Here is a 21,401-nt window from a genome sequence, read left to right on the forward strand (position 1 = left end):
GCCCCTCCCGAGGCGCCGCCGCCGCCGTTGGGCTCCGAGGCCGCGGCCGCCGCCATGGCCGCCCCCCCCCGCCGCCGCCCCCCGCCCTCCGCCGCCTCCGCCGCCGCCGTTCTGCCGCTGCTCGCCCTCTTCATGGCCGGAGCTCCCGGCGGGGTTCGCGGTGAGTGCGGCTCCGGCTCCGGCCCGGCAGCCCGGCCACAACATGGCGGCTCGGCGCCCCGCCCCCGCCCGGCGGCACGGGGGGGGAATTGGGGCAGATGGGGGGGGAGGGGGGATGGGGGGGGCCTGAGGGGCTTCAGGGGACCCTGCGTGGGTCTGAGAGCTGAGGGGCGCCGTGGGGGGTCGTGGGGTGGTTGGGGGGGGGGGGCTGGGAATGGATTTAAAGCGGTCCTGCATGGATTTGGGGGGGGTTGGGGGGGCTGTGAGTGGATTTTGGGGGGCTGCGAATGGATTTAAAGGGGTTCTGAATGGATCGGGGGGGGTTGGTGGGCTGTGAGTGGGTCTGGGGGGGCTGTGAATGGATTTAAAGCGGTCCTGAATGGATTTGGTGGGGCTGGGGGGGGCTGTGAGTGGATCTGGGGGGGCTGTGAATGGATTTAAAGGAGGCCGGAATGGATTTGGGGGGGTTGGGGGGGGCTATGAATGGATTTAAAGCCGTCCTGCATGGATTTGGGGGATTTGGGGGGGCTGTGAGTGGATTTGGGGGGGAGCAGAGGGGGCTGTGAATGGATTTAAAGCGGTCCTGAATGGATCTGGGGGGGTTGGGGGGGCTGTGAGTGGATTTAAAGCCATCCTGCATGGATTTGGGGGGGAGTTGAGGTGGCTGTGAGTGGACCTGGGGGGGCTGTGAATGGATTTAAAGGTGCCCTGAATGGATTTGGGGGGGTTGGTGGGCTGTGAGTGGATTTTGGGGGGTAGGGGGGGCTGTGAATGGATTTAAAGCGGTCCTGAATGGATTTGGGGGGGGTTGGGGGGGCTGTGAGTGGACCTGGGGGGGCTGTGAATGGATTTAAAGCAGTCCTGAATGGATCTGAGGGAGCTGGGGGGCTGTGAATGGATCTGGGGGGGGGGTTGGGGGGGCTGTGAATGGATTTAAAGGAGCCCAGAATGGATTTGGGGGGGGTTGGGGGGGGCTGTGAGTGGATTTAAAGCCATCCCGAATGGATTTGGGGGGGTTGAGGGGGCTGTGAGTGGACCTGGGGGGGCTGTGAATGGATTTGGGGGGTGGTTTGGGGGGCTGTGAATGGATATAAGAAGTCCTGAATGGATCTGGGGGTTGGGGGGGGGATGTGTAAGGAGGCTGCAGGTAATTTTAGGAGCAGCTCAGAGGTCCTGAGTGGAGCTGGGGGGGTCTCAGGGGGTCCGGGGGGGGGTAAGGGGGGGGGGGGCGGTTGGAGGTAATGTAATTGTAAGGGAGCCCTGAGGGGATTTTGGGGGTCTCTGAGTGGATCCTGGGGGGGTTTGAGGAGCACAGAGGTGATGGGGGGGGGGGGGGCTCTGAGGTAATTTGGGGGGGGTCCCTATGGAGAGCTGAGGGGTTGGGAGGGCAGAGGGGTGAATGTTGGGGGGGTGAGGTCAGTGGGGGGGGGGGGCTGGGAGGGGGATTTGGGGTCTGTCCCCTTTCACCCCCGCCCCCCCCCCCCCTCCAGATTGAGGGTTGGGGAGGTGCTGAGGGGTCGGGAAAGTTTGGGGGGGGGGGGACAGCAGGCAGGGGAGTGTGGGGTTGGGAGGAGGAATTTGGGGGGGGGGCGGAGCCAGCAGAGGGGTTGGGATTGGGGTGGGGGGCAGATGGGGGCTCTGTGCAGGGCTGTGGGGGGGGGATTCCACCGTGCTGAGCTGTGAGCAGCCCCACAATTATGGGGGCTCCTTCTGTGGGTCTGCAATGTGGGGGGGGGAGAGGAATCGAGCCTTGGGCCGCCCCATGCTTTTGGAGACCTGTGGTGGGGGGCAGAGGGGGGAGATGGGGGGGCGTTGAGCCGCCAGCTGCAACGCACAGCCCCCCCCCCCCCCCATTTAATTTGCTTTAAAGGAACCCTTTGTAGCTTTAAACCTTTGCAGGTTCTTCCCCCCCCCCCCCGCAGCCAAATATTTGTTAGCTGGGAGGTGAGGTGGGGTGGCTTTGTTGGCTCCCTTCGCTTCTCCCAGGGATCCCAAATTGTGTGTGGGGGGGTTGGGGGGGGTCCAAAATCCCCCCCCCTTTTTTTAGGGCTCCCAGCACCCACTCGGGGCACCTGTTGGTGTTAAGCTGCTCGTGCAGCAACGGGGGGTCGCTGGGTGCTTGTGTAACACGGGGATGTGTTCCAACAGGAGCACGGCGCTCCTCCTCCGCTCCTCTCATCACCCGGCTTTGCTGCAGGGTGAAGGGAAGAGCCCGAAAGAAGGCAGATCTGGACTTGTTGGCTGCTGGGAGATGGCAGCGGGGCAGCAGGGGAAGGTGCACACGTGTGTGTGTGCATGCATGCGTGTGTGTGTGTGTGTGTGCACGCGTGTGTGTGTGTGTGCATGTGATGCTGAGCAGCGCCTTGTGCGCATCCTTTATAGGCAGGATGGAGGGGGGATTTGGGATCCAACACTGGGGGAGCGACTGAAGGATGGAAATCTGCAGGATTTGCATTTGAAAATGGGGTTTTCTATGAAGACGTGCGTAGAAAAATGAGCAGGAAAGGATCCATCCAGGCTCGGAGCTCCCGGAAACTCGGCGCTGCCTTTCATCCACAGCTTATTGCTTCCTGCTGGCTTTGCGTCGTACCTACGGAAGGTTTGGGCTTTAGGGATTCGTAGGGATGCCCTGAGATGGGGGGGCGATGGCTGTGCCCCCCTCTGCCCCACCTGCTCTGTGGGCATCGGCTGCTCCCCATCTGGCTTCTGCACAGCCACAGGAGATGGAGCAGGAAGCACCTCCTTTGCTTTCCCTTTAAAAAGAAGCACACAAAACCTTTGCAATGGCTGCAGGTGGCTTTGCACCGAAAAACCCCATCTGTGCACCCCATTATTCCTACACCCAGCCCAACCCATGCCCCCGTCAGCCCCGAATTTTCCAAGAAGGACGGATGGCTGTGATTGGAAACGAAAAGCAGCGTCCCGACAAAACGTCCTGCAGCTCCATGAGCTCCTTTGGCCAGACAGCCCAGATTCCACCCCGTGCATCCAATGCCAGCAATGGATGCTCCGGAAATCACCGTTGCGAAAGGGAGCGTCGGTGCTGGGAAGCAAAGTTCACTCACTGGGGTGTTGACCGGTGTAAATCTCCTCGCTCTGCTGCTTTGCTCAGCTCACAGCTGTGTTTTCAGGCACTTTCAAGCCATGCTGAGTCTTTTTTTTTTGTCTTTTTAAGGGGATGGCGGCGTTCCTTGAGCTCGGATTTAAGCCCCCCCCCCAGTTTTCCTTTCGTTTGATGATGGTGGTGTTGTTTTCTTAGGGGTTTTTTGGGTTTGGTTGGGTTTTTTTTTGTCCCTTTCCCAGCAGAAAAGCAGATTTCGCAGCACGTTGAAGCTTTCCCAGTGCCTGCTGCCTCCTCTGCCCTCGTTAGAAGTACGAGATGTGCGCTGCTGGCTGCTGGAAGGCAGGCAGTGCTGTGTTAATTAGACCCAGGAATGAGCCTGAGGATGGACAGCGTGGGTTTCAGACCCTGAGAGTCATCAGTAGTGCCTGCAGACCCCCAGAAATGCCTGCAGACCCCCAGAAATGCCCGTAGACCCCCATCAGCTCTGCTCTGTAGACCCCAGAAACGTGGATGCTGGGTTTGAAGCCCTGAAAGTGCTGGGTTGTAGAACCCCAGAAACGGCTGTGGACCCCCATCAGTTCTGCTCTGTAGATCCCAAGGCTGTATAATGTGGTTTTTCAGCCCTGAAAGCCATCAGCTCTGATCTGTAGACCCCAAAAATGTCCGTGGACCCCCATCAGTTCTGCTGTGTAGACACCAGAAATGGCTTTGGACCCACATCTGTTCTGACCTGTGGACCTCAGAAATGTACAGCATGGGTTTCAAGCCCTTGAAAGTCATCAGTGCTGGGCTGTAGACCTCAGAAATGGCTGTGGACCCCCCAGAAATGGCTGTGGACCCCCCAGAAATGGCTGTGGACCCCCATCAGTTCTGCTCTGTAGACCCCAAAGATGTGGATGCAGGGTTTGTAGCACTGAAAATCATTGGTGCTGGGTTGTAGAACCCCAGAAATGGCTGTGGACCCCCATCAGCTCTGGTCTGCAGACTCCCCAAAATACCCAGCATGGCTTTGAAGCCCCCAAAACCCATCAGTTCTGATCTGTAGACCCCAAAGATGTGGATACTGGGTTTGAAGCACTGGAAATCATTGGTGCTGGCTTGTAGACCCCCAGAAATGGCTGTGGACCCCCATCTTTCTGTTGTGTAGACCCCAGAAATGGCTTTGGACCCTCATCTGTTCTGACCTGTGGACCTCAGAAATGTACAGCATGGGTTTCAAGCCCTTGAAAGTCATCAGTACTGGGATGTAGACCCCAGAAATGGCTGTGGACCCCTCAGAAATGGCTGTGGACCCCCATCAGCTCTGGTCTGCAGACCCCAAGGCTGTATGATGTGACTTTTCAGCCCTGAAAGCCATCAGCTCTGGTATGCAGACCCCCAGAAATGTCTGTAGATCCCCATCAGTTCTGCTCTGTAGACCCCAAAGATGTGGATACTGGGTTTGAAGCACTGAAAATCATTGGTGCTGGGCTGTAGAACCCCAGAAATGGCTGTGGACCCCCATCAGCTCTGGTCTGCAGACCCCAAGGCTGTATGATGTGACTTTTCAGCCCTGAAAGCCATCAGCTCTGATCTGTAGACCCCCCAAAATATCTGTAGATCCCCATCAGCTCTGGTCTGCAGACCCCCAAAATACCCAGCATGGCTTTGAAGCCCCCAAAACCCATCGGTGCTGGGCTGCAGACCCCAGTAACATCTGTGCCCCCCATCAGCACAGCTCGCTGTGGTCCCCCAACCTCACGGAGCACTGATGCTGTGGACCCTGCTGTGCCTTTTGGGGTCTCCTGAACCATTTTCCCCCTAAGTGTGAAACCAAGCAGGCGTCAGACCCGAGCGTGGAGAGGCGGTTGGGAGCCATATGTCTGTTTTCTCAGTTGAAGAGCAACAGCAGCAGAAATGTCAAGGCTTCTTCTAATTAACCTAGTAATGATGAGGCTCCTGTCAATTCCCTTATTTAAAATTCGTTTGAAGCTCGCCTCTTGCGTTGCTTGAATGGATGCAGGGAAACTTTTCTTTGGAGGTGAGAGCCACGTTTTTAGTTCCTTTTTTCCCCTTTAATATCTGTGTTCTGTTCAGCCACGTTCGTGCCTTGCTCAGCCCATGCCAGGGGACTGCAGCCAGCTCGAAAACGTTGGGACTCTTGTTTCTAACTTTAAATATCCCCGTATAATTTTTAGTTTCTGGATGACTTGTGTGCGAGTGCTTTTTTTTCTTTTTTTTTCTCACAGTGCTTCGCAGCTAATTTTAACTCTGTTTCATTTAGCAGCAGTGGGTCAGTAGATTTCAGAAGCTCCAGCAGGGAACAGAAGAAGGGTGAGGATTGGGAGGCAGCAAAATGCAGGAAAGGATTCGGGATGGCAGCACTGCAGAGAGCAAAGCTGAGCTTTAAGGTCTCTTCTAACCCAACCATCCCGTGGTTCTGTGATCTTTAAGGACCTTTCCAACCCAACCATCCCATGGATCCATGATCTCCATGATCTTTAAGGACCTTTCCAACCCAACCATCCCATGGTTCTATGAGCTGTAAGGACCTTTCCAACCCAACCATCCTGTGGTTCTGTGATCCTTAAGGACCTTTCCAACCCAACCATCCCATGGTTCTATGACCTTTAAGGACCTTTCCAACCCACCCATCCTATGGTTCTTTGAGCTTTAAGGACCTTTCCAACCCAAGCATCCCATGGTTCTGTGATCTTTAAGGACCTTTCCAACCCAACCACCCTGTGGTTCTTTGAGCTTTAAGGACCTTTCCAACTCAACCATCTTGTAGTTCTGTGATCTTTAAGGACCTTCCCAACCCAACTTTTCCAACCCAACCATCCCATGGTTCTTTGAGCTTTAAGGTCCCTTCCAACCCAACCATCCTGTGGTTCTGTGATCTTTAAGGACCCTCCCACCAACACCTCCCATTCTATGATCCTCTGATCTCTAAGATCCATTCCACTTCTAGCTCTTCTATGTTGTCCCAGTTGTTGACCCTCAGGCAGCAAAGAAATGAGATGAATGTCATGGAGAGAACCTTTCCAACCCAACCATCCCATGGTTCTGTGACCTTTAAGGACCTTTCCAACCCAACCACCCTGTGGTTCTTTGAGCTTTAAGGACCTTTCCAACTCAACCATCTTGTAGTTCTGTGATCTTTAAGGACCTTCCCAACCCAACTTTTCCAACCCAACCATCCCATGGTTCTTTGAGCTTTAAGGTCCCTTCCAACCCAACCACCCTGTGGTTCTGTGATCCTTAAGGACCTTTCCAACCCAACCACCCATGGTTCTGTGATCCTTAAGGACCTTTCCAACCCAACCATCCCATGGTTCTGTGATCTTTAAGGTCCCTTCCAACCCAACCACCCTGTGGTTCTGTGATCTTTAAGGACCTTTCCAACCCAACCATCCCATAGCTCTATGATCTGTAAGGACATCACAGCACCTAAAGGAACAGCAGAGGCACAAACCCAGTTGTTTCCCATTTCTCTCCTGCTGCAGCATTAAACTGGGCCTCGTTCAGTCGGGTGCTGCACAGAGATGGGATGCAGCTGCAGGGTGCTGGGGGGGCTCGGAAATGGGGCATCGCTGTTCTCCCAGCAGTGCAAACTGTTGAACAGCAGCTCACGATCGCTGCAGAAATGTGCTCAGTAGGTGGGTGGGTATTGGCAGTTTTACCAGTCGTTGCCTTCAGGTTAATTACCTTAATACATCCCGATCAGGTGGAGTGTTTTGTAACGAGGAGACGTTTTTTAGCATCAGGAGATGTGGGGAGCAGCGTCCCTAAGGGCATTTGGTGCCATTGTGGTGTTGTCCGTTTGTCCGTGCTTACTGGTCCCAGGGATCCCAGAGCCCAGCAGGTGCTGGGATGGAGCTGAGCTGTGCTGGGGGGCAGCACTGTGATGGCTGTGCTGTGCTGTGCTACTGGGAAGGCAGTTCTGCAGGAGGAGGGCGCAGCTCCCATTATAGGGACCCCCAGCTCCCACCGTGGAGACCCCCAGCTCCACCATGGGACTATGGAGACCACCCCCAGCTCCTATTATAGGGAACCCCCCCAGCTCCTATTATAGGGACCCCCAGCTCCTACCATGGGGACCCTCCAGCTCCCATTATGGGGACCCGCAGCTCCCATTGTGGGACCCCCAGCTCCCACCATGGGACCCCCAGCTCCCACCATGAGAACCCCCCAGCTCCCATTATAGGGACCCCCCCAGCTCCCACCATGAAGACCCCCCTTCTCCCATTATAGGGACCCCCAGCTCCTATTATGGGACCCCCAGCTCCCACCATGGAGACGCCCCAGCTCCTATTATGGGGACCCTCAGCTCTCACCATGGGACCCCCAGCTCCCATTATGGGACTCCCAGTTCCTATTATAGGGAACCCCCCCCAGCCCACTTTATAGGGACCTGCAGCTCCCATCATGGGACCCCCCCCAGCTCCTATTATGGGACCCCCAGCTCCTATTATAGGGAACCCCCCCCAGCCCACTTTATAGGGACCTTCAGCTCCCATCATTGGACCCCCCTAGCTCCTATTATAGGGACCCCCAGCTCCTATTATAGGGATCCACCCCAGCTCCCACCATGGGACCCCCAGCTCCCATTAAAGGGACCCCCCCAGCTCCCACCATGAAGACCCCCCTTCTCCCATTATAGGGACCCCCAGCTCCCATTATGGGACCCCAGCTCCTATTATGGGACCCCCAGCTCCCATTATGGGACCCCAGCTCCTATTATGGGACCCCCAGCTCCTATTATAGGGAACCCCCCCCAGCCCACTTTATAGGGAACTTCAGCTCCCATCATTGGACCCCTCCAGCTCCCACCATGGGGACCCTCCAGCTCCTATTATAGGGACCCCCAGCTCCCATTATGGGACCCCCAGCTCCTATTATGGGACTCCTAGCTCCTATTATAGGGAACCCCCCCCAGCCCACTTTATAGGGAACTTCAGCTCCCATCATTGGACCCCTCCAGCTCCCACCATGGGGACCCTCCAGCTCCTATTATAGGGACCCCCAGCTCCCATTATGGGACCCCCAGCTCCTATTATGGGACTCCTAGCTCCTATTATAGGGAACCCACCCCAGCCCACTTTATAGGGAACTTCAGCTCCCATCATGGGGACCCTCCAGCTCCTATTATAGGGACCCTCCCCAGCTCCCACCCAGGGGACCCCCAGCTCCATGCTGGGCTGGTTCCAGCACTCGTGGGGCAGAAGTTGCTCTGCAGCCCCATCCCTCAGCTCACCCCCACCGCTCCGAGCTGCTCCTTTGTTTCCTCTGCCCTTTGATGAAGTGGGTGGTGGTGTGTTTTGCTGGATGGGAGCTTTCCTCCCCCAAAGGAGGAATGCTGTTGGCACTGAGAAGTTCTTTGCTTGGCTCACGTCTCCTCCTGCTTCACCTCTGCTGCACCCGGAGCCTCGTGGAGGTACGAGGGGTGGGGATCCGTGCTTGTCTGTGTTCCCACCCCATCCATGGGGGGAGAGCGTTGCTGATGGGAGGAGGATTTTCCCTTCTGCTCAGCCAGACCTGAAACGTGAGGCACGGCCGAGCTGCCCTGTGCTTTGCTGCATCCCTCCCAGGGGATGCTTGGGGGGGAGCAGAGCTGATGTGGGGGTGAGGAGCAGAGCTGGGCTCGGGATGCCATCCCAAAATGCAGCACAGCGAGCTGCCAGGACCTGGCAGAGCCTTGGTGGGAGGCGCTGCACACACCTGCTGTGGTTGTGATGGGCTCTGGTGATGCTGCTCTCCGTTGCCCAGCGTGCAGACGTGTTAAAGAGGAGCTCGTGTCCCACAGAGGGAACAACACGGGGTGGAATGGGGCTGCAGAGCCCTGCTGGGGTGGGAGGTGGGCTGTGCACGGAGCGGACGGGGCTCTTCCTGCTGGGTTGGTTTGTTTTCAGCTCTGCCAGCAAAACCCAGAGGGTGCAGCAGTGCCTCTGTGGGAGCTCTTGAGAGGCCGCTCCGTTTTGGGGCAGGTGTGGAAATGGGGAGGAATTTCTGCAGGCAGCTGCATTGGAGGACTGAGGACATTTCTTCGCCTTCGAGATCTGGAGGTGCAAACTGGTGCAGCCCACCTCTGTGCCTCGGGGAGGAGGGCGATGGGAGCTGCTCGGTTTGGCCGTGCGCAGATGGAGTTGGAAAGAGGCAGCGTGGTGGGACGCCTGCCTTAAAGCTTCGGTTCATAGCCCGAGTTTTTGCAAAAGCAGTCGAGGAGCTGCTGGAAGGCAGCGTTCCCTTGTGAGCAGACACAAGGCAGCAATGTGCCCCGTCTGCTCTCCTCCCCGTGTTTTTCATTAAGGCTCCATGAGAGCCAACCTTTGTTCCCTGGGTGCAGAGCTCGGGGGGGGGGGGGATTTCCTTCCATTAATTCCCTGATTCCAAAGCATCCCTGATTCCAAAGCATCCCTGATTCCAAAGCATCCCTTTAAAAGCTGTGATGCAGTGCGTTCCTGGGGTCTGCCCCCTGTCCCTTCCCTTGCTGCGTTTCCACGCGATGCTTTAGAAGCCCAGCAGCCCCTCCGCGTTTCCCTGCGCTGCAGCCGCTCTCACAGCAGCTGGGAAACAAAGAGCACAACGTCCAGGCAGAACTGAGCCCTAATGCAATTAGCCTAACTGATTTACCGCTCAGATGAGGGATAATGGGCGTCTTCCTCCCAAACAGCCCCGAACTCGGTGCGGAGCTGCTTGTTTCCCCCCCCCCAGCATCCATCCCCAGCGCTCCGCTCCACTGCAGCCAGGAGCAAAGCAGCCCTCAGTGCTGTCCCCATCACCGGGTGCTCATTAAAGCCATTAATTGCACAAGGGAGGGCTCTGCACAGCCCTCTGCCCCACGCTGACTTCTGTGCGCGTCCTTTGAGCGCAGCTGCGGGGCTGGGGAAGAGTTAATTGCATCTCCAAAGCCTTCCCACCTGAACGAGCGTTTCTGCGGGTAAGTACATGTTGCAGGCTCCCTCCGGGGAGGCTGAGATCTGATGAGAGCAGGAGCAAATCTTGAAGGCTGCTCAGCAAGCCCCACCCTTCTCCTCCACATTGTCGTCTTTGCCCTTTGTTTGCAAGGATGGGGCTTTGCTTGCAGGTTTTTGGCAGAAAAGCTGGATGCCAACCGTGGGGCTGCTTCGCTCTGCACCTAAACGATGCTTGCGGAGGGCAGGCAGGAGGGCAGGGACGTGTGTGTGACCCAAAGCTGCATCTGGCAGCAGGAGAGGAGTTCCTAAAGGAGCCCCTGAGCTGTTTGGGTGGAGCAGCTCGGCTCGCACCGCCGGTCTGAGCGGTGCTGGGTTGGTGTGGGCTGAGCATCCTTGCAGGGCTGGCAGCTCCTGCTGGGAAGGTTCTGATGGCGTTTTGTTCTGCTTTGTGGGCTCTCAGCTCTGCGCCATCAAACACGAGCCGGGCAGAGCTGCACCTCCCAGAGATAAGAGATGACCTTCCCACGTGGGAAAATAAAGGGAGAAAGTTGTCTTTGCCTCGCATGCTTGGTTTAAGGGTTTGCTCTCGCTCTGTTTTGCAGCTCTGACCTGTCTGTGCTCTGACTGCAAGCAAGCCAACTCCACCTGCGAGACGGACGGCGCCTGCATGGTGTCTGTCTTCAACCTGGATGGGGTGAAGCACCACGTGAGGACCTGCATCCCCGAAGCCAAACTGATCCCAGCTGGGAAACCCTTCTACTGCCTGAGCTCCGAGGATCTGCGGAACACCCACTGCTGCTACTCTGATTTCTGCAACAAGATCGATTTAATGGTTCCCAGCGGTGAGGGGGGAGCTCAGTGCATGCAGTGGATGTGGGGGGGGGAAATCTGGCTGCTCAGGGCTGGGATTGAGGTTTGCTCTGCAGCCTTTTCGCTGCTTCCCTTTGGTTGCTGTGCAAACACTTGGCTTATTTCCTTGATTGGTAAAGTGGAGGTAATAACGAGCTGCTGCCAATTAACACGTGGAGTTGCTCGGGCTCCCCTGTGGCAGACGAAATGTCAGCAGACGGTGAGGTGGTGCTTTGGGCCAGGAGAAGCTTCCCCAGTTCGGTTGTGGTTGGGTTTTTCCTCCCCCCCCCCACCTTCACATGCTGACACTCCTCTCCTTATCAGCCCCCATCTCTGCGCAGACTCCTGGAAGCAGCAGCAGATCTGTGCATCTGCACTTACACGAGAGCTTTGTGTCTGCATGGCCTGAGGACAGCAGGCTGCGTGTTCCCTGGGCACAGCCTGGGTCCTTCCCCATCCTTCTGTGCTTTCCTTCCTTTGGGGCTGCACAGCTCAGGTCCTTCCCCATCCTCCTGTGCTTTCCTTTGGGGCTGCACAGCTCAGGTCCTTCCCCATCCTTCTGTGCTTTCCTCCCTTTGTGCTGCACAGCTCAGGTCTTTCTCCCATCCTGTGCTTTTCTGCCTTTGAGCTGCACAGCCTGGGTCCTTCCCCATCCTTCTGTGCTTTCCTTCCTTTGGGGCTGCACAGCTCAGGTCCTTCCCCATCCTCCTGTGCTTTCCTTCCTTTGGGGCTGCACAGCCTGGGTCCTTCCCCATCCTTCTGTGCTTTCCTTCCTTTGGGGCTGCACAGCTCAGGTCCTTCCCCATCCTCCTGTGCTTTCCTGCCTTTGAGCTGCACAGCTCAGGTCCTTCCCCATCCTTCTGTGCTTTTCTCCCTTTTTGCTGCACAGCTCAGGTCCTTCCCCATCCTCCTGTGCTCTCCTCCCTTTGTGCTGCCCACCTCCATGGTGTGATGCTACGTGGAGGGGAGCAGAGCAGGGCAGACGGTGCCCGGTGCTGAGGAAGCAGCCCTGCCCTGTTCCTGGGGGTGTGGGAACCGTCTGCTCTGGGACAGAGAAGCGCACAGAACTTCCTCATAGCTCTGCGTTTCGGGCTGCAGGGCCGTGGCTCTGACGAAGGCTGCGGGAGCCGTTTCCTTTGGGTGCAGGGGGGGAAGTTTTGTCTGCTCTCAAGATGAGCAGCCGCTCTCATGGTGTGCAGGACAGAGGGGATGGGGGCAGAGATGAGACCTTCCTCAAGCGCTGCTTGATTTCCCTGCCCTTTGCAGAGTGCCAGGGCACAGCAAAGCACAGCTCAGAGGAGCAGAGCTGGCCCAGAGGAGCTGAGCTCCCACCCCGAGCAGCAGGAGCTGCCATCCCCAGCACCGCAACCAAAGCACTGCTTTCTGTCCTGGGTCCTCCCTGCAGTTTGGCTGCCTGGCAGCTGCAGTCCCTGCGTTAACAGCGTGTGCTCTGCCATCCCGGGGCAGCAAGCAGGAAGTCTGGGCTCTGAGAGGGGACTTAAAGCGCGAGGAGGTCCCCAAGGAACGCTTGTGGAGGAGCGACAACGCCGCGTTTCTTCTTGCTTCCCCCTCCAGGGCACCTGAAGGACAACGAGCCCCCGTCGAGCTGGGGTCCGGTGGAGCTGGTGGCAGTGATTGCTGGGCCCGTCTTCCTCGTCTTCGTCGTCATCATCATCGTCGTCTTCGTGTTTCATCACCACCAGCGCGTCTACCACAACCGGCAGCGCCTGGACATGGAGGACCCCTCTTGTGAAATGTGCCTCTCCAAGGACAAGACGCTGCAGGATCTCGTCTACGATCTCTCCACCTCCGGCTCCGGCTCAGGTAGGGAAGCTGTGACTGGCGGTGACCAACGAGGACGTGGAGCTGGAGCGGCTCCTGGCTCTGCTGCCGTTGCCTCACCTCCCCGTGCATCAGCAGGAGGAGGAGCAAAGGCTGCTTGCAGAGCCTGTTTCAAGAGCTCTGCACTTACCTAAGATGTGGCACCTGTGCTAAGACTCTCTTCCTAAGAGCAGTTCTGGGGTTTCTTACTGCTTGTCAGCCTTCAGCTTCCACTCTTCCCGTATTCAGGCTGAAGTTATTTCATCTGCCACCGAGCACTGCTTCCCCAACTGCTGTTTTCCTGATTGCTGGTGGTTTGCAGGCTGCTTCAAAGCGATGCGCAGCTGCTTCCCAAGCAGCCATGGGGACACACTGCTGGCTCGTGGTCCTCTTCTGGTCAACCATTGCCCAACTGGGATGCCAGGGACCTTCTTGGCCACCAGGGCACAGTTGGCTCATGGTCACGTGTTGGTTGGTGAACCACTAGTCAACCATTGGTCAACCACGATGCCAGTGGCCTTCTTGGCCACCAGGACAGGCTGCTGGCTCATGGTCCCCCATTGGCCAACCACTGGCCAACCAGGACATCAGTGACCTTCTTGGCCACCAGGGCACAGTTGGCTCATGGTCACGTGTTGGTTGGTGAACCACTGGTCAACTGTTGGTCAGCCACGATGCCAGCGGCCTTCTTGGCCACCAGGACACACTGCTGGCTCGTGGTCAACCATTGGTCAATCAGTGGTCGACCATGACACCAGCAGCATTCTTGGTCACCAGGGCACACTGCTGGCTCGTGGTCCCCCATTGGCCAACCATTGGCCAACCGGGACATCAGTGACCTTCTTGGCCACCAGTTGGCTCATGGTCACGTGTTGGTTGGTGAACCACTGGTCAACCATTGGTCAACCACCACGCCAGTGGCCTTCCTGGCCACCAGGACACACTGCTGGCTCGTGGTCAACCATTGGCCAACCACTGGCCAACCAGGACACCAGTGGCCTTCTTGGCTACCAGGGCACAGTTGGCTCATGGTCACGTGTTGGTTGGTGAAACACTGGTCAATTGTTGGTCAACCACGATGCCAGTGGCCTCCTTGGCCACCAGGGCACACTGCTGGCTCGTGGTCCCCCATTGGCCAACCGTTGGTCAAGTGGCACAGCAGTGGCACACTGCTGACTGCTGACACCCGTCCTTTCCCTGCAGCAGACCTTCAGCTCCCCATTTTCTTTGTAGGTTTGCCACTTTTTGTCCAGCGGACCGTGGCTCGGACGATCGTCCTGCAGGAGATCATTGGGAAGGGCCGCTTTGGGGAGGTGTGGCGCGGCCGGTGGCGCGGAGGCGATGTGGCTGTGAAGATCTTCTCTTCCCGTGAGGAACGCTCCTGGTTCAGGGAGGCAGAAATCTACCAAACCGTTATGCTGCGGCACGAGAACATCCTGGGCTTCATTGCTGCGGACAACAAAGGTAAAACATCCTCAGCCCTGTGAGCAGAGACCCCATCGGTGTGCTGCTTCTGAGAGCTGCGTGGCTCCGCTCAGGCGTGCAGTTAGATGCTACAGAAAGCCATCAGCACGCTCGTGCTGCGTGCCTGAGTGTGTCCCAGCGCAGGGTGGGAAGATGAAAACTCTTGCACAAGGATGCGTGCGCGTTGCCCGCGCCTCAGTTCTTCAGCTGGCCTGCCCCAGGTTGAGCTGCAGCCTCACCCGGTGGTTCTGCGTGCCAGAAGGATGCAGGATGCTCAGTGCCTCTGTCCTGTCCCTGAGAAACACCTCTTTCCTTCTGCAGACAACGGGACGTGGACGCAGCTGTGGCTCGTGTCCGATTACCACGAGCACGGGTCCCTCTTTGACTACCTGAACCGTTACACGGTGACCATAGAGGGGATGATCAAGCTCGCTCTGTCTGCTGCCAGCGGGCTGGCCCACCTGCACATGGAGATCGTGGGTACTCAAGGTACGAGCGGGCTTTGGAGAGGTGCTGGGAGCTCCCCAGGAGGACGGAGCAGGGCTGGAGGGGGTGCTTGGATCCGCCTGGTGGGCGTTGGGCTGATGGCTGCGTGCATTGTTGGCCCCTGTTTGGTCCTGGGATTTAGATCAGCATTTCCCAGCTGAGCAGCTGCAGTTTGAGGATGCAGATGTGAGGTCAGCGTGGGCAGCAGCCCTGATCCACCCCTCGCATCCACATGGGCGCCCCTGGGAGCGTGGAGCTGGAATCCCTCTGCAGGCCTCGGGCTGACACTGCGCCTTGCAGCCAGCAAGGGGCCTCTGCAGGCTGTCAGCACCGCTCTTTCCTTGGGCGCCGAAGCGGATCCAAACAGGAAAATGTGTTGCAACACAAAGAATTGTGCTAATGCCACGAGATCCGGCACTGCCTCTGCGCCAGCACGGCTCCCAGCCCGTGACCCCTGCCACGTCTTGTTTTGCTCTCTTAGGAAAGCCTGGGATTGCTCACAGAGACCTGAAATCCAAGAACATCCTGGTGAAGAAGAATGGCACGTGTGCCATCGCTGACCTGGGGCTCGCCGTGCGCCACGACTCCGTCACGGACACCATTGACATCGCCCCGAACCAAAGGGTTGGAACCAAACGGTACGGGAGCACCGTGCTGTGTCCTGAACCTTCCTGCTGCCTCCAGCATCAGCTCCCTGCCCTCTGCCTTCCCTTCACAGCTGGGTCCTGCTGAGCTGGGAGGCGTGAGCCAGCAGCACGGGGCTCACGTAAGGCTTGGCAATGAGCTTGGCCCGTCTGGGGGCTGCTGCCTGGAGCTGCTGTGCTTTGGGCTGGTTTTGCCTCTTTCCCAACACTCTCCTGGAGCTGCTCCGTTTGCTCTGCTGGGCCCCGTTCTGTGCTGATGAAGCTGTGCCATTCCATTCCATGCCGTGCCATGCCATTCCGCGCCATTCCACTCTGTGCCATTCCATTCCATTCCGTGCCATGCCATGCCATTCCATGCCATTCCACTCCATGCCATGCCATTCCATGCCCTTCCACTCCATGCCCTTCCACTCCATGCCATTCCACTCCATGCCATTCCACGCCATTCCATGCCATTCCACTCCATGCCGTTCCACGCCATGCCATTCCACGCCATGCCATTCCACGCCATTCCATGCCCTTCCACTCCATGCCATGCCATTCCATGCCATTCCATTCCACTCCATGCCATGCCATTCCATTCCATTCCACTCCATTCCATTCCATGCCATGCCATTCCATTCCATTCTGTGCCATGCCATGCCATTCCATGCCATTCCATGCCCTTCCACTCCATGCTATGCCATGCCATGCCATTCCACGCCATGCCATTCCACTCCATTCCATGCCATGCCATTCCACTCCATGCCATTCCACTCCATGCCATTCCACGCCATGCCATTCCACTCCATTCCATGCCATGCCATTCCTTTCCATGCCCTTCCACTCCATGCCATTCCACTCCATTCCATTCCATCTGCTGGGTGCTGGGAAAAAAAATACCACCTCATTTCCCATCCTCCATCCCTCTTAGAATGAACACGCTGCTCCTTCCCTGCCGCGCAGGTACATGGCTCCCGAGGTGCTGGATGAAACCATCAACATGAAGCACTTCGATTCCTTCAAGTGTGCTGACATCTACGCCTTGGGTTTGGTCTACTGGGAGATCGCTCGCAGGTGCAACGCAGGAGGTAATAAAGCTGGGTGGTGCACGCAGCTCCCACAGCCCTGCTGGTGGGGAGATGTGAGGCTCCAGCAGCATTAGAGGAGGACGTGTTGGTGTGCACAGCCAGGAGATGTGGCTCCTGGCCACGCTGGGGAGGTGGAGTCGTCATTCTGGGCAGCGCCTGCTGTTCTTTTGGGTGGGTTTTGAGGGAGCCCCCAGGACGAGAAAGGCAGGGAGCTGCTGGAGAGGGGCCAGAGGAGCCACAAGATGAGCAGGGGGTGCAGCACCTCCCTATGAGGACAGGCTGAGGGAGCTGGGCTTGTTCAGCATGGAGGAAAGAAGGCTGTGGGGTGAATCATTGCAGCCTTCAGCACCTCAAGGGAGCCTGCAGACAGGAGGGGAGTCAGCTCTTGGGAAGGGGAGAGAAGTGCAGGACGAGGGGAAATGGCTGGAATTGAGGGAGGGCGGATTTCAGCTGGATGTCAGGGGAAGTTGTTTGCTGTGAGAGCGGTGAGGTGCTGGAACAGCTGCCCAGAGAGGCTGTGGATGCCCCGTCCATCCCTGAGGTGTTGGAGGCCAGGTTGGATGGGGCCCTGGGCAGCCTGGGCTGCTGTGAAATGTGGAGGTTGGTGGCTTTGTGGGGTTGGAGCTTCGTGATCCTTGAGCTCCCTTCCAACCCAACCATCCTGTGGTTGTGTGGAGCAGCATTGCCCTCCGCTGCCTGGCGCCGTTCCCAAGTTGGCACAGCTCAGCAGTTTGGCACACAGTGTGCAGGCAGGGATCACAGCCTGCTCACCGCCTTCCAGTTCAGGCAGCTGCGTTCTGTTGCCCCGAATGTTTCTTGTAAACTCAAACCCCAGACCCTCCGAAGCTGTTGTGCATCACCTCCCATCACTGACACGTCCCAGCAGTGACTCACGGGAGGGGGGGGGGGTCTCACACCCCATTGGGGGGCTTCTCACCCTTCTTGTGGAAGCCTGTACCCCTCTGGGGGGGATCTCACACCCCCCTATGGTCCCCATACCCTATGGAGAGGTTCCCATGCCTGAGGCAGCGCCTTCCACCCTCCCCGAGCCCCATGGCCTCACTTTGTGCTGCCAGGGATGCCACACATCCCCCCTTTTCCCCTCTTCTCCCCCTCCCTCAGGGATCCACGAGGAATACCAGCTGCCATACTACGACCTGGTGCCCTCTGACCCTTCCATCGAGGAGATGAGGAAGGTGGTGTGCGAGCAGAAGCTGCGGCCGAACATCCCCAACTGGTGGCAGAGCTACGAGGTGAGGGGAGCTGCTCGCGTCCCTTTTGATGTCAGGCTGCCAGGAGGTGTGGAGGGGATGAGGGAGGACTGATTTGTGCCCTTTGTGTCCCCGCCAGGCTCTGCGGGTGATGGGTAAAATGATGAGGGAGTGTTGGTACGCCAACGGAGCGGCTCGCCTCACCGCCCTGCGCATTAAGAAAACCCTCTCACAGCTCAGCGTCCAGGAAGATGTGAAAATCTAATTGCTGAGCGGGAGGAAACTGCACCGAGCTGCCATGCTAGAGTAGGTGTGTGATGGAGGCCTACCTCGTGTTTCTGCCCAATCTACTGCTACCAACCAGACCTGCGGGCTGCTGGCTGCGGGGACGGAGCCGCGCCGCGCTCCGCTCCCTCCTCTCGGGTATGAAACAATCAGAAACCTTTGGACGATCACCTCCTGCCAGCGTGAGGAGCTGAGAGGGACTCTGAAGGATCTCAGCCACGCTCACGTCTCTCGTTTCCTGATGGAAATCCTTGTAAAGTTGAGGCCGTGCTGGAGGCCGAGCGGCGGCAAAGGGAAGCTTTCCAGGAGGCTGCGGCACATCCGAAGCCCTGCAAAAAAACCAATGGTGCTCCCAAACGAGAGGCTGAGCCGTCCGTCAGCTTCACCAGACCATCTCCCTCCTTAAGCTTGAAACAAAAGACGACAAAAAGACCCCCGACCCCATTTAAACCTCCCCACCCCTCCTCCAAAACCCATCCGGAGCGGCTGCCGGTGCGCAGCGGTGCATGCCTGCGTCCCTGCGCTGCTGCTCCCCTCCAGCTCCATCCGTGCTCTGTGTGCATGTGCAAACCTGGTGTCCTCATGGAGCTGTGCTGGTGCTCTCCTCATCCTCAGTGAGCGTTGTTCTCCCTGGGGGGGTCGGGGCTGCTTCCCACCAGACCCCCCCCCCTCCATCCCCATCCCAAGGTTCCGGCTATAGGAACTCCCGCCGGGTGCCTCACTGCCACCCCCCCCTTTTTTTTTTTTTTTTTTGCCCCCTTTTTTAGGATGGAAAAAAAAAAAAAACCAGAAAACAACAAAAGGAGGAACTGATTTCCCTCCCGGGGTTTTGGGGTTTGGGTTTTTTTTTGTGGGGGGGGGGGGGTGGGTTTCAGTTTGGGGGGTTTTTTTGTGTGTGTGATTTTGGGTTTTGGTAGCAGAGTTGCCACGGAGCTGAGCTCGGGGTGGGAAGGAAACCATGGGGGCCTGGATGTGTCCCCCCTGCAGACCTTTTATATTTTTTAGGGGGGGGCATTGGGGGGGGGGTCTCACACCCCATTGGGGGGCTTCACACCCTTCTTGTGGAAGCCTGTACCCCTCTGGGGGGGATCTGGCACCCCCCTATGGTCCCCATACCCTATGGAGAGGTTCCCGTGCCCATCTGGGTGTCCCACAGATTGGGGGGGGTCTCACAACCCGTGGGGGGGGGTCTGTACCCTTCTGGGAGTCCCTGTGCTCCATGGAAGGGGGTCCCACACCCCTCGGGGGGGGGGGAAGGGGGGGTCCCACACCCATAGTGAGGATCCCATCACCCTCTGGGGGTCCCCACTCCCCACTGGGGGGGGTTTCACACCCCTCTGGGGGGTCCCACAACCCATGGGGGGGTCAGTGCCCATCTAGGAGACCCCACAGCCCACGGGGGGGCTCCGTACCCCCCTGCTGGTGTCCCCCCCCCCCATTTTTAGGGCACCCCCCACCCCTCCGAGGCCGCGCTCAGTTCTTTGTAGGGCGCAGCTTTGCTGATCCATCCATCATTTCTCAGCCCCATCAGCTGGGGGGGCTGCGTACAGCGGGGGGGGGGGGGGTTATTTTCCATTTGATGCCATTAGGGATGGGGGGGGGGGGGGAAGGGGGGGGGCCCACCTGGCTGTTTGCATTGGGGGCGCAGCGCTTTGTGAAGCCGTAACTTGGAACTGGAGCGGTTCTGCTGGTGGGTGGATTTTAATTGGTGTGATCGTAAGGTGATTTTTTTTTAATTGTTGTTTTTAATTAATATTATTGTTTTATTTGCTTTTCCCGGGGTTTATTTTTTTTTGGGGGGGGGGGATGTTTGAAAAAAAAACACACAAAAAAGAAGCAAACAGAAGCGAGGCTCCGGGCGCCGCGATTTCGGACCTCTTGGAAAGGAAGGGAAAAAAAACCCAAAAACTGCCCCCCCCCCCCCCCAAAAAAAAAAAATTGGGGTGAAAAAAGGAAAAATAAGACAAAAAAAAAAAAAGAAAAGGCAACCCGACGCTGCCGGCCTCCATCCACACTGCAACTCTGGGTGAGCCCCCCCCGCGTCCGTGCGTCCTGCTGCTGTCCGTCCGGGGCTCTGTGTGATGGAGGGGGGGCTTTATGTCCAACCCCCCCCCCCCCAACTGCTGTCATTGGGCCACAGTGTGATGGGGGTGATGGGGGGGGGTCTTTATGTCCAATCCCCCCCCCTCAATGTGATGGGGGTGATGGGGGGGGGTCTTCTATGTCCACCCCCCCCCCCCCACTGCTGTCATTGGGCCCCACTGTGATGGGGGTGAAGGGGGGGGGGGTCTTAGAGCTGCTGGGAGCTGAGCGCCATAGGAAACCCCCCCGCCGCCACCCCCCCCAACCCCACAGCTCCTAATGCTGTGTTGGTACGATTGGGTTCAGTGCAGCCTCAGGGTCAGAAGGTCACAGTTCTGGGGTCGGGGTCAGAAGGTCACAGTTATGGGGTCATAAGGTCACAGTTGTGGGGTCAGGATCACAGTTATGGGGTCAGGGTCATAAGGTCACAGTTATGGGGTCAGGGTCATAAGATCACAGTTATGGGGTCATAAGGTCACAATTATGGGGTCAAGATCACAGTTATGGGGTCATAAGGTCACAGTTCTGGGGTCAGGATCACAGTTATGGGGTCAGGGTCACAGTTACAGGGTGAGGGTCATAAGATCACAGTTATGGGTCATAAGGTCACAGTTACGGGGTCAGGGTCACAGTTATGGGGTCATAAGATCACAGTTATGGGGTCAGGGTCAGTTATGGGGCCAGGGTCACAGTTATGGGGTCAGGGTTATAAGGTCACAGTTCTGGGGTCAGGATCACAGTTATGGGGTCAGGGTCACAGTTCTGGGGTCAGGGTCACAAGATCACAGTTCTGGGGTCAGGGCTGCTCTCTAAGGACACTCCATCCCCTCCATGCACTGATGCCCCCCCTCACCCCCCCTTCATCCCCAGCCATGGGGTGGGGGAGCAGCGCATCCCAAAGGGGCCACGTAGCAAATTCCCACCCGCTGCACTTTGCAGTGGGGTGGGGGGGCTCAGGAGGGGAGGGGGGGACGGACGGACGGACGGACGGACAGACGGACTGCCTGATGGCCACTGAGACACTTTACCTCTTCAGTATGCAACTGTACATAGGGTGTAAGATAGGAAAACCTTTGGGTTTTGTCCAATAGGAAAAGAAAAACAAAACCCCCAGCCGAGGCTGCGGGGCTCTGCTGTACGTCATTAAAAGTTTGGTTTTATTACTGGGAGGTGCTGAGCTCCGGCTGTTTGCTGGGGGGGTGGGGGGGGGGGTGGTCTTCCTTCGGTAATCGGGGTGTTAATTATCCTTAATGAGAGCTGCAGATGAGCGGATCAGTGGGGAGATCCGCCGGGGGTCCTGGGCTCAGCCCAGGAGAGCAGCTGCTGTCTGTGCTGCCCCGTCTGCCTGTGGGGCAGAACGCAGGGAATGG

At 57.7% G+C, this 21,401-nt stretch overlaps 1 protein-coding gene across 1 annotated transcript; it reads left to right on the forward strand.

Annotated features, from left to right (window-relative positions):
- The first annotated feature begins 27 nt into the window (after positions 1-27).
- ACVR1B (activin A receptor type 1B) lies at positions 28-18,713 on the forward strand. The gene is made up of 9 exons (XM_090128491.1): positions 28-160; positions 10,722-10,961; positions 12,544-12,792; positions 14,023-14,253; positions 14,575-14,742; positions 15,221-15,377; positions 16,329-16,453; positions 17,576-17,706; positions 17,804-18,713. Exons 1-9 carry the CDS (start codon positions 55-57, stop codon positions 17,927-17,929), a joined length of 1,533 nt encoding a protein of 510 aa, XP_089984617.1. The 5' UTR covers positions 28-54; the 3' UTR covers positions 17,930-18,713.
- The last annotated feature ends 2,688 nt before the right edge of the window (positions 18,714-21,401 follow it).

The sequence above is a fragment of the Phasianus colchicus genome, chromosome 33 (genome assembly GCF_987193195.1).
Source record: "Phasianus colchicus chromosome 33, bPhaCol1.hap1.1, whole genome shotgun sequence".
Lineage (NCBI taxonomy): Eukaryota > Metazoa > Chordata > Aves > Galliformes > Phasianidae > Phasianus > Phasianus colchicus.

What these genes read in the sequence shown, in the direction of transcription:
- ACVR1B (XM_090128491.1), top strand. Translation starts at nt 55, where the DNA reads ATGGCCGCCCCCCCCCGCCGCCGCCCCCCGCCCTCCGCCGCCTCCGCC. An exon ending in CACCTCCGGCTCCGGCTCAG is followed by an intron (nt 12,793 to 14,022) that starts GTAGGGAAGCTG and finishes TTTTCTTTGTAG; the next exon opens with GTTTGCCACTTTTTGTCCAG. An exon ending in CATTGCTGCGGACAACAAAG is followed by an intron (nt 14,254 to 14,574) that starts GTAAAACATCCT and finishes TTCCTTCTGCAG; the next exon opens with ACAACGGGACGTGGACGCAG.